We start from the raw sequence: 18,923 nt of genomic DNA on the forward strand, positions 1-18,923 counted from the left end.
AAAAAATACTAAAATAAATGAATTCTTTTTTTAAATTGAATATTTCCAAACTTGAGAGGGCAAAGGCTTGATTAATAGCTGCAAATTTATTCATTCTATTTATTATGACCCCCCCCCTCCTTTTAGAGTTATCAGTTAGTCGATACCCCACTACATCTGCCCACAAACTAATGCGGTAGCGGAAACAATTCAGACAGAGACCCCCCCTCCCACACACACACATTACTTTCTCTCTCTTTTTCCTTTTCTTGTGCTTTCTCTCTTCCCTCCCAAAAGTAAAAAGGAAGGAAAAGATAATAACAAAAGAGAGGGTGACTTAAGGGAGACAGAATAGCACAGTAATTAGTGGGAAAAACAAGACCACTCATGATGAAAAAGATTTTCAAAGAATCAGTCTATGCATTAGCTAGCACTTTCGACGAATGCTCAAAGGACTATCATTAACCGAGCTATAATATGAATCCATGGCATATAAACCCACATGCTGTGTATCCAAGTCAACTCATGTCATTCTTGTTCCTCACTTGGATACTTTGCGAGGAGAACTGGTCTTGAACCATATGTGTCACAAACGCTGTAAATCTCACAGTTGACATATCCTTTTATTTTTTTTTTTATTCATGTGTTGTGAGCTGAGCATTGTAAGGAGGGACTGCCAATCAGTAGAGTAGTAGATTCTACACAGTGGATCACACCAAACCACTGATTTCTCCAGGCTCATAACAGTATTGCAAAGGTAACAAAACTTCTGAACAGCATCAATAGCTTCATCATCCATGTACTTTCTCCATGTTTGACTTCTCATCCGTCTTCAACTTTTTTACACTTCTTGTGCACAAACTGGTTATTATTTCTCAACCTACTAGCAATTCCACTGTGTGGTCGGGTCATGTATTTCCTTTTCTCTTTGAAAATAACTTAAAATAAGTAAATTGACTCAAATTTCTTGACAAGGAGAAAAAACATTTTGGAAGGATTTATTTCAAACACTTGAACTCATTATTTTTGACGATAATAACAGCTACTCCTTGCTCCCTCTTATAATTTAATCTGTTCATATAATTAACCAGAAGGAAAACAAAACCGTTTAATGATAATCGTTTTTTTTTTTTTTAATTTGTTGTATTTCTCTTTCTCTTCAGAAATCTGATTCTTCTGAGTCTAGAATGTTGTCTCAAATTCAAAGAAGAGATTTTATAAATCATTTTGAGGAAAGCAGGTAAACCATGATTCTTTTTTCTCTTTTTATACACACATTTAGTGAATCAAATCCTTGTTGATGCAGATCGAATCAAAAATTTTGAAGTTTATTTAGAATCACACTAAATTTAAAAGATAAAATACAGAAAAATCTATGATGTATGTACTCGTCACAGAATGAAGATGTCATATTCCAAAAATTCATGTAAATTGATAAAGTTTTTTTGTTTGTTTTTTAAATTAAAAAAAAATAAAAATTTATGATTATTTATGAGACATCGTGTTTTGATTGACAATCATCTATGATATAAAAGCGAAAATATGTTTGTGTGTGCATTTTTTTCGTATGTCCGCCAAAGGCTTTTTGGGGGGTGGGCACACTTGGGAGGGTTACTGTTTCTGAGAACTTTTTATATGCTCCCTAGTGAGGCCCCAGTTTGTGAACTTTGGGGAGTGTAGAGCCACCTTTTACCCGGAGTGGTAGTACCGGTTAGGGTCCCAACTATGGGTTAAATAGAAACCGACTTGAAAACAATAAATATATTCTATTAAAAAATTTTTCTTTAAAATCTTTGGATTCAGCATTAAATAACCCAAAAAGTCTTGATATGCCATAAACAAAAACAACCAACTAACCAACCAACCTAGATTGTAATATCTCGGATTTATGAAAGGAAGTCGCGTCTATCTTTTATTTCAGTGACTTTTATGTTACAAAATTCGTGCTGTGATTTCATTTTCTCTGGCGTGATGTTTGACCTAGAAAACCACATGTTCACATTCGTTTAAGCACCTGCTTTTTCAAACGTTTATTTTCACCCTTCCTCACTTCTCCGTCCATGTAGCATCATGATAAATTGTCAGACTATTCGCCTCAAGGCTTCGGGTTCAAGCTTACCTCCCTACCTAATTTTTTTTTTATTTTACACCCAGGCAACGCCGGGCACCCCCGCTAGTCTATAATATAAATCTTATCTGTCTTTTTAAATGTATGTATGTATGTATGTTTGTATGTCTGCCTAAAACTTTCAATAGAGGTGACCGATTTTCATGAGATCTTATCGTTTTCGAAGCTCGACCCTTTGGACGACAAATATCGAAAAATTGGTTAAAAACATTAATTTCTTCACCTTCAACTTGGCACTTTTCTACAAGGAGGGGTCGCTTTTTCACTGATATTTTCGAAAGTCATCCCCCTCTTTTCGATTGGCTAGCCTTAATTTAAATCTTTGCCACTTCTGGTTTTGCAATGGACATAACGGCAAAGACGTCACGTTTTTTTTTCGCATTCTTTTCCTCCTTCATGCTACGGGTTTAAGCCTGCCTGCCTGCCTAGTACCAGTTTTTTTTTTTTTTTTTGCTCAATACACACCTCCAAACACCTGGGCAACACCGGGCACCCAGGCTAGGAGGAGACAACTCGATTTGAACTATTGAGATCAAAGTAATCCTTTAATATTAAAATCGCTATTGCTGAGGTTATTACACTAGGCTTGTGATATATAGTTACTGTTATTATTTATTTAGTTATTTTATTTATTTATTTTTTTTAGGGTAATTTATTATGGGAGGCTTAGTTAATTGTTAAATATATTTAGTATTTTTGTGCCAGAGATTAATGTTTTTTCGGTCCCTCAACAAAGGAGGGATTGGACCTAGTAATTCACTCCTATTTGTTTGTTTGCACTTTTCTCAATAAGCACGCCTTGGACTTCTTTGAAATTTTGCACAAACATTAGTCATGGTGAAAGTAATTTTTTCACTGGTAGAGGAGAACCCTGCATGCTTGGCTCGTTTGTTTCTTATATATATATATATATATATATATATATATATATTTTTTTTTTTTAGAATAGTTTATTATGGGAGGGATTAGTTAATTGTTAAATATATTTAGTATTTTGGTGCCAGAGATGAATGTTTTTTAGTCCACCCGACAGAGGAGGGATTGGACCTAGTAATTCAATCCCATTCGTCTGTTCACACTTTTCTCAATTCTCAATAACCATGCTTGGATTCTTTTGAAATTTTGCGCAAACATTAGTCATTGTGAAAGTAAATTTTTGCCAGAATGGATTTTCCAGGATAACTCTGGTTATCCTCCTAGGAGGCATTATAAGGGCAAAAATGCCCTCAAATCGTTTATCCGTTCATTTGTTCACACTTTTTTAATAACCATGCCTTGGATATGTTTGAAATTTTGCACAAACATGAATCATCGTGAAAGTAAATTTTTCACTCTTTGAGAAGAACCCTGCATGCTCGGCTTGTTTATTTAATTAAAATTTTTTTTTTTATTATTAAAATACAAAATGCATATATGTGAATATTTCAGAGCAATACTTCATCCTCAGTATGTTGCTTTCTCTTTTTTTTTTCTTTCCTTCTTCCTTGCCATGTTGTAAAGTTGAAGAAAGAAAAGTCTTTTTGTAAAGAGCCGTGCATTGTATCTCAGCGGTTATTTATTTATAACCAAAAGTTGCAGTGGTATATGCAAGAAGACATTGGATAGGTGGAATTAGATCAATTAAAAAAAAAATAATGGTTTAAAAGGAAATAAAACTGACACCAGATGAAATATTGGTACTTGTACAGTTTAATCAAATTAATTAAAAGAAATGAAAATATTGAAAAAAAAAGTTATATTTTACATATCCGTTATGGAATGAAGCCCCCCCCCCCAAAAAAAAAAAAATATTTCACTTAATTTGAACAAGTAGTTTTTTTTTTTTTGTTTTTTTACAGCAAAAAAACAATTTATGATATCGCTCAAAAGGTAGCCATATTTCGATTTTTAGGAAGAAAAGCTAGTATCTAAGATGGGGAGGGGGGTGTCGGCGTGTTCTAAAAATCCAAACATGGCTTCCTCCAGTATGCTGCCATAAAAAAAATGTTTTTCCGCTGTAAAAAAAAACTACTTGATCAAATTAAGTGAAATTTTTTTTCCGGAGAACTTCAGTCCAAAACAGATACATACAATACAACTTTATTTCAATATTTTCATTTTTAATGTCTTGATTAAACTGTGCAAGTACCGAAATATTCAATGGCATTGATATTAGTAAGACCTATGGAAATTACATGTTTGTATTCTTCATCTGTTGTATATTGCTGCTGTTTTTTTTTTGTTTTTTTTAAATATTTCAATTATTTGGACATTTAGCATGGTTGCAGACCCTTACAATATTATTGTTTTACCTTTGTTTAAACGGAAACATACTTAGTACTCTTGTTATTTTAGTTTCAATATATATATATATTTTTATAACTTTTTACCAAAATTTACTTATTAAGTCATGTTCATATATACCAATTAAACCAAAGTCAATATTAATTGACCCAGTTAATTAAGCTCAACGATTATCAGTCTTAATAATAGGGTATATATATATTATAATTTCGCAATGACCAAGACAGTGATATATTATAACAGGTTTATCATAAAATGTATTTCTTTAGTATTACAATAATTTCTTAACCATTTGAACAAGCTTAAATATTATTTCATTAAAAGATTTTCCAAAATGGCTAATCATCAGATACAAAATACAACTGTAATACATATAAAAATATACACTATTTCTTATTTTACTAATGTCTGATGATTAGCCATTTTGGAATATCTTTTAAGAAAATGATGTTTAAGTTTGTTCAAATGGTTAAGAAACACTGAGGAAATACATCTTATAATAAACCTGTTATAATATATCATTGTCTTGGTTATTGAGAAATTATAATATATATATATGGTTATATCTCTGTGTTGGAGTTTGGCATACTTCCAGGCTTTTGACATTCACTGTATACACATATGTATCATCTTTGGGAAAAAAAAACAGATACTACACTCCTCACCCAAAGACCAAAAAAGTGTATTTAAGGAAGAGTTTCACATTTGACACAAAAGCAATATCAGATAACATTTTTAAAAATTACTTTTTACATTGTATCTTTGAAGGGTGGATGATTCTATCTTAAAAAAAAAGGCAGAGGTAGATAATGTGCATACAAACATGAAATTATCTCATATTATTCCGGCTAAAGATAGATGAGATAGATCGGCTGAAGAGAGCTTGATATTGGGACCTAAAATGGTTCCCTTATATCAGGTTTGAAACCAATGGTACTGGTGGCTTATCTTATCTAAACTTCTGAAAATAAAAATATAAACATTACGCTCTTATTTTGAACATTTTTTGACTTATAATAGAGCACTCTGCTGGAATTCTCTTTTCCCAAAAATATAACTAAGTCATCATGTTCAGTGCAAAAGAAGATGGTTAAAAACAGTTATAAACTTTGATGATGACTAGCAAATTGGCCTTAAGTTATAGAAAGAAGAATATAAGGCAAATATAACATGCATTTGATCTGAAGCACAAGGACATGGTCAAAAACATGAACAAGTGTAAAATTAATTAAATAGTATACATAAATTTATCATTTATAACAGTTTTGATAGAGTATGGCATAAAGATTTACTTCACAAGATCTCCAGCTACGGTATAGCTAGAAATGTCTTTTCAATTATTAAATCATTTCTCTCTGATAGGTTCATAAAATAGTGGTTGATGGGCAGAAATCAGAAGCTCTCAGTATTAATGCTGGAGTCCCTCAGGGGTCTATCCTGGGCCCAACTCTCTTCCTGATCTACATTAATGATCTTCCAAATCACATCCTTACATCATTCGTAGACATTTATACTGATGACACTACTATCTATGGTAGTACATCTAAGACCGTAAACGACCAAGTTCTTTCTGATTCTCTCTCCTTTGATCTTGAGCAAGTTGTACAATGGGGAAAGAGGTGGCTTGTTACTTTTAATTAAATAGTATACATACATAAATTTATCATTTATTACAGTTTTATGTAAAAGAAAAACAAAACTCAATTCTTTTCTGTTTTGCAGACCGACATCAGCCAAACTCTCTAAAAGTCCCAGTCGGCAAAGTCAGAACAGTCCAAAGTCAGATTCGATAGATCCAGATGATTCTCTTGAAAATTCCTCAGATGCTGACACCTTGATTGGATCTCCAGAAAAAGTCCCTGATAATGAATTGTGCATGAATGAAAGAGAGTCTGTGTTAGAGTATGAAGATTCTGATGTTGATGACAAGGCCATTCAGAATCAAATCGATCATCTGTTTGAAAATACAAGTTTGGCTCAAAGAAAGAGCGAACAGAAAGATAGTGTCAAGATAAGTCGTAAAGTGACGGTGGCATCTCAGTTTGATTTTGAAGCAATGAAAGGATCAGATGTTGTCTTTCCTCCCCCATGTCACCAACCCAAAGTTCTTACACGAAAGATTGCGCAGAAGGAGAATCGGTCAAAGCAGAAGATAGTGCCAGATGTTGACTCTGTTGGGAGCTCTTCCAGTCCGGACACTTTTGATCACAATCGTTATGAGGAAAGTCCAGAAAGAACTACAAATTCTGACATTCATTCGTCTGATGAATGCTTTACCGATGATGGTACTGTCGAAAATTCAACTCCTAACACTTCGCGGTCTTCATCAGTCATTGATGAATTTGACGATTATGATGAATGGAACGATACTTGTGATTCAGTGCTAAAGAATAGCCAACATTTTATTACAAATGGTTCTTCTGCAACTGAGGATAACGCAGCAGAAAATTTGGGAAAATTTATTAGTATGTATTTATTTTCTGTTTTTATTTATCCTCCTTTTTGTCTCCTCTTTTTCTTTCCCCCTCCCTTTTCCTTTCCGTGGATTTTCCTGTTTTCTGCTATTTCCTACTCCTCCCCTTTCCTTTCCTACCCCTTCCCTTTCCTTTCTTACCCCTCCCCTTTCCTTTCTTACCCCTCCTCTTTCCTTTCCTACCCCTCCTCTTTCCTTTCCTACCCCTCCTCTTTCCTTTCCTACCCCTCCTCTTTCCTTTCCTACCCCTCCTTTCCTACCCCTCTTCCTCCCTTTCCTACCCCTCCCCATTCCTCTCCTACCCCTCCCCATTCCTCTCCTACCCCTCCCCATTCCTCTCCTACCCCTCCCCATTCCTTTCCTACCCCTCCCCTTTCCTTTCCTACCCCTCCCCATTCCTTTCCTACCCCTCCCCTTTCCTTCCTACCTCTCCCCTTTCCTTTCCTATCCCTCCCCTTTCCTGTCCCACCCCTCCCCTCCTTTCCCACCCTCCCCTTTCCTTTCCTACCCCCTTTTGTTCCTTTTTCTCTTTCTTCCCCCGCCCCTTTTTCTTTCTCTTCCCCCCGTCCCTTTTTCTCTCTCTTCCCCTGTCCCTTTTTCTTTCTCTTCCCCCCCGTCCCTTTTTCTCTCTCTTCCCCCCCGTCCCTTTTTCTCTCTCTTCCCCCTGTCCATTTTTCTCTCTCTTCCCCATTCTATTTTTCACTCTCTTCCCCGTTCCATTCCACCTTTTTTCCTCTTTTTACTCTCCTCTTATTCCTTTTCACCTCTTTTTTTCTTCTTTTTCTTACCTTTTTCCTTTTCATTTTCTTTCTATTTTTTTCCAGTTCTTCTTTCTAAATGTTCTTTTTTGCTTATGATACTAAATATTCATCTAATGTCATTATGGCTTCAAACAGGTTCGCTTTCATGAACATCTAATGCAATAGTTCCCAAACATTTTTATTCTGGGATGCATTTTTTCAAAAGTTTGTGGCATAGTAAATCTTTTATTCGTAATAATATTTAAACACAAAACAAAAATGTCTAATTGAACACGTCGTCTACCTACCTGGTCTTGTTTGGGATGCAGTGAGTTTTTAATTTTTATTTGTTTGCATATTTTTTACAGAAAAAGAACATGTTAATCGAATGGATGACAGCCATTTTTGTATTCTTAAAAATGGATTATTCCTCTAGCTTTTTTATTTCAGTCACCATTGAAAAATGTTGTCTGGAGCATATTACATTTTTTTTAATAAACTGTAGCAAAGTATGTTATTATAATGCCAATAACATGTACAACAATAACAAATAAAAATTGGCTTATCAGTATCAAAGTTTGATATGCCAGTTTAAAAGCTATTTAAACCCAACCTTGAAAATTTCACTATGTTAGATTTATTGGACATTTAGAAATTTGAAACAATGCAGCTTCAGGGATGGATTTAAAAAAAAAAAAAAAAAGAAAAAAAGATTTTTAAATACAGGAGATATGCCACTGTATAACTCATGTTCTCTACCGATCCAAGTTATGATAACAGGGCCAGTGTCAGCACCCTCAAAATGCATCGATGGATTGCCATAAAAACCATGGATGTGCCAGGGTGATGAAAACAAAGTTTCCGGCCACGGTTATGGTCTTTTGGTTTGGTTTCAAGTGAAGGCCATGTCATGCCATTTCACATTTTCAAAGTCAGCTTGAAAGTCAACACCGAAGTGTACCTCCCAGATGTTACTTCAGTTTAACTATTTCAAACATACCTTCTCTACAAGAAACTATCTCAACTAATCTTAGCCTCATAACTCTTCAATTATGTAATACTAGCAGGAGTATGCAGCGTTGCCCGGGTGTGTAGGTGGTGTAGTAAGGATATTGAGCAAGGGCGAGGTGTAAAAAGTAATAAAAAAAAAAAAAAAAAGAAAGAAGAGGCGAATGGAAAAAATCACATAAATAACCTAATGTTAAAACTTTCAACAAAAAAATAATTAAAAAAAAAAAACAATCCGGCGTTGCCTGAGTGTGTCAAGTAAAAAAACAAAAAAAAAAAAAACAACAACCACCGGGGGGGGGGGGAGATGTAAAAAAAAAAAAAAGAAGTGGTAGTAGGCAGGTGGGCTCGAACTCGTAATACAAAGGAGTAAAAGAAGGTGAAGAAAAAAAATGTGATGTCTTTGCCGATACGTCCATGGCAAAACCGGAAGTCGCGAACATTGAAATTAAGGCTAGTCAATCGTAAGGAGGTGATGACTTACAAAAATGTTGGTGGAAAAACTGACCCCTCCTTGTAGAAAACTGGCGAGTTCAGGGTGAAAAAATTAATGCTTTTGACCAATTTTTCGATATTTGTCGTCCGAGACGTCGAATTTCAAAACGATACCGATCGTGTGAGGATCTGTTGCGTGTCGAAAATTTTTGGCAGACATACAAACACACACACACACACACACACACATATACACACATCTTGCCCTTTATATATGTAGAAGATGGTGGCATCTGCAAGCCAAGTTATGGCCTGCACTGATATACTTTTTTTTGTATAAACTATTCGTTGAGCTTTAGTATGACGTTGCAGACAATTCTGTAAAGTAGCAACGCAGTGTAGCTAGTGATGCTAACTTAAAACCTCGCAAAGAGAAAGAATGTGACAAAATAACAAGGTGTTGTGTATGGCATGAAAAGAAACTAATCTTGAAGGTCTCCATCATTCTAGTAATTATAGAAGCAACTGGACTCATGAAGAAGGATTTCAAAAACTATCCGGCAAAATATATCCGGTGAACCAAGTGCAAGAGAAATCCAAACACTTGCAGTGGAAGGGACGATTAGAATCTTAAAAAAGATCTCTCTGTTGGTCTGCCTGAAATAACGGGTCAATGTCTGGCATTTAGTAAAATGCCCAGCAAAAACCAAAAATAAAATTGAATAAAATCTCTACTATTATATAAGACACTTTGTGTGTGTGTGTGTGTGTGTGTGTGTGTGTGTGTGTGCGCGCGTGAGTTTCTTCCTCATAGGTTACGAAATGGCTGAGGGTATCTTTTTCAAATTTCACAGAAAAATAAATTTATATGTCTAGCAGTGTTCTTAGCTACGTTTTGTGAGATAAGTATCGAAAATCGAAAAAATCTGATCTTAAAAATAGTCTTCCTTTTCTTATAGATAAAAAAGAATTTTTACAGGGTAATACTTTGTTACACCGGTGCAACCTTGTATCATAAAATATTTCCCTGTAAAAATTCTTCTTTTTAAATCTAAGAGAAGAAAGACTATTTTTAAGATAATCAAACCCAAATATCAGTTGACATGATATTATAAGCAGACACAGACAGAATTTGATGAACGAGATTGTCATTATTTTTTTAATTTTTTTTTTTTTTTGCGAATTAGTCCACTAGGCAAATTATTCCTTGTAATATATAGTAATCAATAGAGAATCGATTCTATAATAATACATACGCAACCTGCATAAATTAAAATATCATGTTTAAATGTATTGTATGATCGGGCAACACTGGGGGTTCAGCTAGTACATATATAAAGGAAAGAGAATTCAGATAACAAATTCAATATCTTTATAACTATACTTTTATTATTTTTGATTTAAAGCATCTTTTTAAAATTTATTTATAGCTAGTGATAAAAAAGCTGTTTCTTCCATTGCATCCCCGCCAACTTCCAAACTGGTCAGTAAATTATTTCCAGTGCTCAAATCCAAACCAACCAACGAAGATAAATCTGAAGAGGTAAGTGGATTTCATTTTGTCTTTTTTATCCAAAGAATTTCTTTAATTTCTCACAAATTATTTACATTTGAATTGAAGAAAAATTTGATGTATTGTTTACAAATCTTTATGTGAAACCTACAGACGAGAAGTGTTCAATATGTAATGCGCCTGACCCACTTCTCATAATGGTAGAGCAGTAGAACGGAACTTGGCACAGTTATTAGTCTTTTTCTACATAGAAACCGTCCTGACTTATGCATTTCTCTCATTGTTGAATGCAGCTTTGAAGACTGGTTTTTGTAGAACAACCCAGGTTTGTCATCTAACGAGGATGTGATGTCAGAAATGAAGGCTGGGAAACTTCATGTTTGGGAATAGCTTAAAGTCAGGCGGTGTAAGGCCAGGAGAGTAGGGGGAAGATGATTTCGTAGCCACACACCTGTGCTGTTGATTTAGCAATATTCACGTTGTGGACTGGAGCCATTTCTTGCAGGAAAAGGATACTGTTGCTGATCTTGCCCCATCTTTTGATTTTGATAGCGTTGCTTAATTTCCTAAAAAATTAAAGCATAATAGTGTAATGTCATCACTACTCCGTCCTGATCCGAGAAGTCTATGAGCATAACCTTGCCCGTGAACAGCTGCATTCTTGCCTTCTTTGGAGATGATAAGTCCAAATACTGTATATTTTGGCGTATAAGACGACCCTTAAAGTTAAAAAAATCATCATTTTGTACCTTGTCTTATCTGACGGTCGCCTTATATACCGAAATATACGGTACTTCCACTGCATTCACTCTGCTTTGGTTTCTGGATCATAGTGATAGGCCCATGTTTCTTCCTGTGTAATTAGTCTTTTGAAAAACTTTGACTCCTCTATGCTTAACACTTGTTGATAGAATTAATAAAAAATAAAATTCTTGCTTATTTATATAAAAATGATCCCTGGCTCATTCAAGATTAAGAATCGCACATTTATAAGATAAGTGTATACTTACTGGTTCCATTTCATATCATCTGTGCACAGTAATAAAAGGATGCTTATTCAACTATACAAATTTTTTTTTTTTTTTTTTTCCTGGATAATGGTTTTACCATTTTTCTATCTGTGTTTGTTTGTTTTTTTTTTTTTTTGTGTTTTTTTTAAGAAAACTGAAGTTTAATTAATACTTTCCCTAGGCTCGCCAGTGTAAGCTGCAGGCAGTTACACAAGTCCCTGTTGGAGATGGGTTGCAGTCAAAACTTCTTCGAGAGAAACTGAGCCAGTTGGAAAAAGAAATTGCTCGTTTTCGGAAGGAAAATGCAAATTTAGAAAAACTACACAGAGAAAGGGAAGAGGTATTGTTATCAAACAAATTCTTTATTAATCCAATGTTTCTCATTGTTTTGTGAAGAAAAATCTACTTTGAAAGCAAGTTAAAAAAAATTGTTAAAATTGACATTTTTTTTTTTTTTCAATTATATTTACAGTTTATCTTTTTTATGTTGATAAATAAATGATTATAAATGTATTAAATCTTAATTCATAGTCTACATTGTTATGGTGTTGCCTGTGATATTAAGTAAAGGCCTCGTGGCGGCAGGAGAAAATATTTGCTTATCTCTCTACTGAGGCAAGATGTGACATAAGGTTGTTTTTAATGTGCAATGTCAAGCTATCCCCAGAAGGGGTTACTCTGATCAGAACAGGCATTTCCTGGGAAAGCTCCTTAGGAAGCGGGCAATAACTTCACTTCCCACATAAAGCAGGAGATAAAGGATAGTAAACCTTTTGTTGCCTCTGAAAGGAGAAATTAATCCTTGAAGGTGAGGGTTAATGAAATAGATAATTTGTTAAATGCTGAAGAATATTATGAAAGGATTGAAAATAATGAATGGAATGAACAAAATTTGATTACTTATCAGGATTGTTTATAAGTTTTTTTTAATCATTAGATTTAACAATGACCATGTTGTAATCTGCAGGGAAGCAACCTGGTGATAATGTCTACCACAGATGGGAAGTTCCTGGAAAGAAACTCTGTGGAAATCTGTTTGATGGTAGGCATGTGGAGAAAGAAAGGATATTTATCCTACAGCTACCACATACCTCTTAAAAATCTTGAAATTTATCCTTCCAAGTCTTTCCATATATATATATTTTTTTCTTTTCTTCTACCTACGTTATCAACTACTCAAACCCTGTCCTGGGTATAGGAACTATTACGACTGCTATGTCAGGTTTGCGTGTTGTGGCATGAACACACAAATTGTAAAAGGGAAACAATAGAAACATTATCGCCTCTTTTGACTTCATCTTCGGCAGACAGGGGGCGACACTAATTTCCCTTTTTACTGCTCTCTATCTCCACTTCTGTTTTCTTTTTTCTTTCTCTCTCTTTTCACCTCAACACGATCATGAACACACACGATATCGCATCATTCCAAAAAATGCATGCAAAGAACAAATTTCCGCCTGTACACATGTGCAAATATTCGAGGTAATATAACTTAATTTCACCATAAACATTAATGGTCTGCAATAAACAATTTAATTATTGTGCAACAACATTAATGAACATATCACAACTATGCCTGATCACACATGTATACACACACACACACACATGCTATTATGTTTTTTTTTTATTGTTCATAAATAAATATACTGTTGTATATATATATGTAAATCGGTACTATGGTTTATCTTATAATGTTGAGTCGAAGACATGCATATTTATCCTTTACATGGGTATGATTTTAAACTACATCCGATGGTGAGGACCCCAATTTGGGAGCTGTATCTTATCATACCATTACTCCCAAGTTAGCACCATGCTGGGTCAGAGTTATCTCTTAGGGTCCCATCTATGAATCTATCATTTGCAGACTATTTTACAAAATGCCGTAAGATATTAAAAAAAATAAAAACTTGTCTCAGAATAACTGATTTGATATTAAATAATCCCAAAAAATTGTTCATCTAATTATGTAAAAAAAAAAAAAAAAAAAAAATGAGCAAAATAAGTTGAAGCTGCACTCCCTTAAATCAAGAAACTTAAAAAATCTGTAAGAATGCGTTTATAGCATATGTAATAGAATATTTAATGCATGTTATCTAGCATTTGGAGAGAGTTCAAAGACTGGTTACTCGAATGATGCAAAGTCTATCAGATCTCCTCTTTGATAGACGACTCAAAAGCTTAACTTTTTCTCCCTTAAGCACCAACAATTATGTGGTGATCTGATTTGGGCCTACAATCTCCTCAATGAGCATGATGATATACCTGAGAACCTTTTATTCATTCTTGCACCAGAAAGAGGACTACGTGGATATCATATGAATTTTTATCACTGCTGATTTCAATTGAACCAAATGAGGGCTGCGTTCTTAATTAGAATCCATGGACCTTTAAATAGATTTCCAAGTGTCCTGAATAGATCCTGAACTGTCATTTAAGCTTCAACCTCTGTTTCATCGCCAAAATATGCCGGTTTTACAAATATTTTAATGGTGGATGCTCCGACGAACTACAAGCACTTGTACCTCCTCGACATAAATATCCCCAACAAACCTGCCAATAGCAAAGTCCCACGCCTACACAGTAGAGATCTCTAGATGTAAGAAAGTCTTCTACTTTAATAGTTTCTTCCTCAGAACTGATAGACTTTGGAATTCCCTTCCGGGTTTCTGCTTCCCCAACTGTACTGGCATGCAGGTTTAAGTGTAATATGAACAGACCTCTTGCTGCTCAACTCCCTACATAGTATCCTTGCAACTTATGTCCTTGATAGTAGCTCCCTACATCAAAGTGGCACTATGCCTTGTTTGAGGTGAAAATGTAATAAAAAAAAAAAGTAATAAATGCACCAACGATGCAACAATTTAAGGTAAATTTAAACTGTTGATCTACTGTGTCCTTTTCCTGGTAAATTTTTACCATCTTTCCCATGCATGTCATTTGAAGCACAATTGTCTTATTTTTTGCTAAAAACATTTAATTGAATGTTTCAAAAACTGAAATTGAAAATAGAGGTATGATCTATTAAAGCAGAACCTTTTAATTCATTTTCAGGGCGTAAAGAAATTGAGAAAAGATATGAGTGAATTTGAAGCTGCAAAAAAGGAAGAATTGGAGAAATTGTATGAATTCAAAGACGAAGAAATAAAAAAATTAAGGTTTGAATTTAAAACCTGACCTATATAACGCAAAATGTTTCAGTTGTAAGATACTAGCAATACAAATGCACCACTTGACCCAATCATTTATTTATTCCAAACATCCAATTAGAAATAGGGGATCATTCTTAGGAACTGTAATAAATTCAAAGCATTAATTTATACCATTATTGGTTTTCTATTAATTGTCACTTTACATATTAAAAATAAGGCCGGCTTTTCATATTTAAAATAAGGCCGGCTTTTCATATTTAAAATAAGGCCGGCTTTTCATATTTAAAATAAGGCCGGCTTTGCATATTTAAAACAAGACCGGCTTTTCATATTTAAAATAAGGCCGGCTTTGCATATTTAAAATAAGGCCGGCTTTGCATATTTAAAATAAGGCCGGCTTTGCATATTTAAAATAAGGCCGGCTTTGCATATTTAAAATAAGGCCGGCTTTACATATTTAAAACAAGACTGGCTTTGCGTATTTAAAATAGGCCGGCTTTGCATATTTAAAACAAGGCCGTCTTTGCATATTTAAAACAAGGCCGGCTTTGCATATTTAAAACAAGGCCGGCTTTGCATATTTAAAACAAGGCCGGCTTTGCATATTTAAAACAAGGCCGGCTTTGCATATTTAAAACAAGACCGGCTTTGCATATTTAAAACAAGACCGGCTTTGCATATTTAAAACAAGACCGGCTTTGCATATTTAAAACAAGGCCGGCTTTGCATATTTAAAACAAGACCGGCTTTGCATATTTAAAACAAGACCGGCTTTGCATATTTAAAACAAGGCCGTCTTTGCATATTTAAAACAAGACCGGCTTTGCATATTTAAAACAAGACCGGCTTTGCATATTTAAAACAAGACTGGCTTTACATATTTAAAACAAGACTGGCTTTGCGTATTTAAAATAGGCCGGCTTTGCATATTTAAAACAAGGCCGTCTTTGCATATTTAAAACAAGGCCGGCTTTGCATATTTAAAACAAGGCCGGCTTTGCATATTTAAAACAAGACCGGCTTTGCATATTTAAAACAAGACCGGCTTTGCATATTTAAAACAAGACCGGCTTTGCATATTTAAAACAAGACCGGCTTTGCATATTTAAAACAAGGCCGGCTTTGCATATTTAAAACAAGACCGGCTTTGCATATTTAAAACAAGACCGGCTTTGCATATTTAAAACAAGACCGGCTTTGCATATTTAAAACAAGACCGGCTTTGCATATTTAAAACAAGGCCGGCTTTGCATATTTAAAACAAGGCCGGCTTTGCATATTTAAAACAAGACCGGCTTTGCATATTTAAAACAAGACCGGCTTTGCATATTTAAAACAAGACCGGCTTTGCATATTTAAAACAAGGCCGGCTTTGCATATTTAAAACAAGACCGGCTTTGCATATTTAAAACAAGACCGGCTTTGCATATTTAAAACAAGACCGGCTTTGTCTATTTAAAATTGTGTCTGGCTTTGCTTATTTAAAATTATATTTGGCTTTGCCTATTTCAAATTATATTTGGCTTTGCCTATTTAAAATAAGCCAAACACTTTATGGTCCCTTGACTGATGCCTTTGTCATGTTTGTTTAATAAAAGGTAATGATGCAACGTTAGTAGAAGCATAAAACCATGGCAAGGTATTGCTTCTGTATAAGTTTTTTTATTTTTTTTTATATTCTAGATGTTAATTAGGGGGAGGGGGTCACATGTGATTTTTTTTGTTGTTGTTTTATTGATATGCAGTAAATAGATCAAAACAGCTATAAAATAATCACACCTTAAAGTACAAAACAAAGTGATCACTAAATAGGCTGGGAAGCCACAGCGCTGGTGAAGAAGAAAGTTCTGTATAAAGAATTAAGTTCATTATATCACCTTCAATTTGAGTGGTGAAGAAATTATTGAGATTCATTAAAGGATTCTATTAGTGCCACATTACTTGTAAGAAGCTGATCGAAATTGAAATCACCCAACAAAAGTACCCTTATAGCAACAGGCAAGTTGTTGAGCTCATCGGTGAGAAGATTTTAAAATTCCTTAGTGGGCCAGGCTTGTGGTACATGAGCATACAATAAATTGCATGTATTAAAGTTCAAGCTACGAATATATAATCAGTATTTATAAAATCGAGTATAAACCCCTGGCCTGATGTAAAACATTGGACTAAAACAGCCAAATTACATCGTTTCATGATGAACAATGTCTTAATTTTTAAAAATTCAGTACCATTTAAAGCCCTTATTTAGACGCAAGTATGAATTTTAGGAGAAAATTAAAAATTAGCCTCAAAAGTTGTGTTTTTCACCCCTAAAACACCCTGGGGCTCAAGCCCCAGAATTTTCCCAGGGTCAAAGATTATGTTTCAAGATGTATATCCGTATGATCTTGCTTTTGGGTAATTTTTAACAAAATCTAATGGTCGGAAACGATGTCCCGAAAAAATACTATTTTTGGCCATTTTGACCCTTTTTGACCCCCTGGGGATGCAACCAGAATTTTTATCAAAAATCCAAGAATGTTACATTTCTTCCCTTGGGTAGTTACAACTTCATGCAAAATATCAGAAAAATATGAGTAGCTATTGAGAATTTTGGAAAGAAACGGATGAACAAACGAGGGGTAATTCTAAGGTCCAAATCTGACTAAGTCGGTGGACCAGTTATATCTAGCTTTGCCTATTTAAAATTATGTATTAAGAATAAAGCAAGATGGCTATCTTGGCAGTAAAGTATTGAAATTATTACAATAATGAATAAAGATGAGTTTTTTTTTTGGGGGTGGGGGGGTTGTTATGACTTTTTGTGTTAGTAAAATAATTAAATACTTAATATTAAAGTAATTAAATACTTAATATTAAAATAATTAAATACTTAATATTAAAATAATTAAATACTTAATATTAAAGTAATTAAATACTTAATATTAAAATAATTAAATACTTAATATTAAAATAATTAAATACTTAATATTAAAATAATTAAATACTTAATATTAAAGTATTAGTTCAGAGAAAAGAATTCCGTTTTTATTCTTGTTGTCTAGCATTCTAAATCATTCCCTATATATTTTGTAAGTTTATTTTTCTTGTTTTTTTTGTTTTTTTTACTCATGCAATGTTTAATTTTATATTTTGTTCAAATCAGAAATGAACGGAAAGTGTTTGAAAAATATCACAAAGCAGTTCGATCACTTCCAAACAAAGAACAACGACAGGAAATTGAAATGCTTAAAACCCAGGTAAGAGATGTTGGGTTTTTTTTCCAATATCTTTATATGTTTTTTATTTCATTTTCTATTCATTATATATTTTCTATTTTATCTCTGTCAAACAAATGTAGAGTGAAAATTGCTCTGTACTTGTGCTTAATTGTATTTTTGTTTATTTGTGGATTATAATTATTACAGGGTGGAACGATAAATTGTCGCCCTAGAAAAGATGACATGATTCCATTGCCGTTTGATGAAAACTAGTTTTCACTTTTTGTTGTAGACCATCTACTAGTTGGTCAGTTATGTATAAATCTCGAGTGATAGGAACCTTCTCTCATGTCTGAAAGTGACACAGTATCAATGAACGAGATTGGAGATGCGCCACTGTATAACTCGTATCTCTCTACTGATTCAAGTTATGACAACAGGACTATTGCCAGCACCCTCAAAATGTATCACTGGGATGTGCCCGAGGTGATGAAAAAAAGTTTCCTGCCATGGTTATGCTCTTTGGTATGGTTTTAAGTGAGGGCCACATCATGCCACCTCACATCTTCAAAGTCGGCTTGATAGTCAACACCAAAGTGTATTTGGATATGTTGAATATGGTGATCCTCTGGTGCAATCCGCAGACCCTGAGTGTGGCAGTAGGATTCGGCGCCGGCTCACAAGTTCAAAGAGACCCAGGCTTGGCTTCAGAAGGAGTGCTGTGACTTTGTATCCTTCTCTCACTGCCCCCAACCTGAACCCACTGGACTACTTTGTTTGGTCATACGTTGAGAACATCACCAACATAACCTCTCACAATACCAAAGCCAGTCTGATCGATGAGTATTTGCCGGCGCTTGTTGAAAAGGCACGCTCCCAGTTCTGGACTTGTAGCGAGGTGGTGATTGGGGCTGAAGGTGGCTATTTTGAATACATGTCAGCTCTACTACATAATCAAATTATCTGAATTGATTTTTTTCAATAAAAGTTTTAAAATAA

At 34.3% G+C, this 18,923-nt stretch overlaps 1 protein-coding gene across 2 annotated transcripts in view; it reads left to right on the forward strand.

The window, feature by feature from the left end:
* Nucleotides 1-18,923, forward strand: part of LOC145276814 (uncharacterized) — a 124,090-nt gene that overhangs the window by 54,624 nt on the left and 50,543 nt on the right. For both annotated transcript variants that reach the window (XM_080128149.1, XM_080128156.1), the window contains exons 11-16: nt 1,143-1,219; nt 6,113-6,855; nt 10,477-10,589; nt 11,751-11,909; nt 14,627-14,730; nt 17,870-17,963. In XM_080128149.1, coding sequence (XP_079984275.1) covers nt 1,143-1,219; nt 6,113-6,855; nt 10,477-10,589; nt 11,751-11,909; nt 14,627-14,730; nt 17,870-17,963 — 1,290 coding nt within the window. The remainder of the gene's footprint in view (nt 1-1,142; nt 1,220-6,112; nt 6,856-10,476; nt 10,590-11,750; nt 11,910-14,626; nt 14,731-17,869; nt 17,964-18,923) is intronic.

This window comes from Euprymna scolopes, chromosome 1 (genome assembly GCF_053919585.1).
Source record: "Euprymna scolopes isolate OS-2025 chromosome 1, ASM5391958v1, whole genome shotgun sequence".
In the NCBI taxonomy this organism is placed as follows: Eukaryota; Metazoa; Mollusca; class Cephalopoda; order Sepiida; family Sepiolidae; genus Euprymna; species Euprymna scolopes.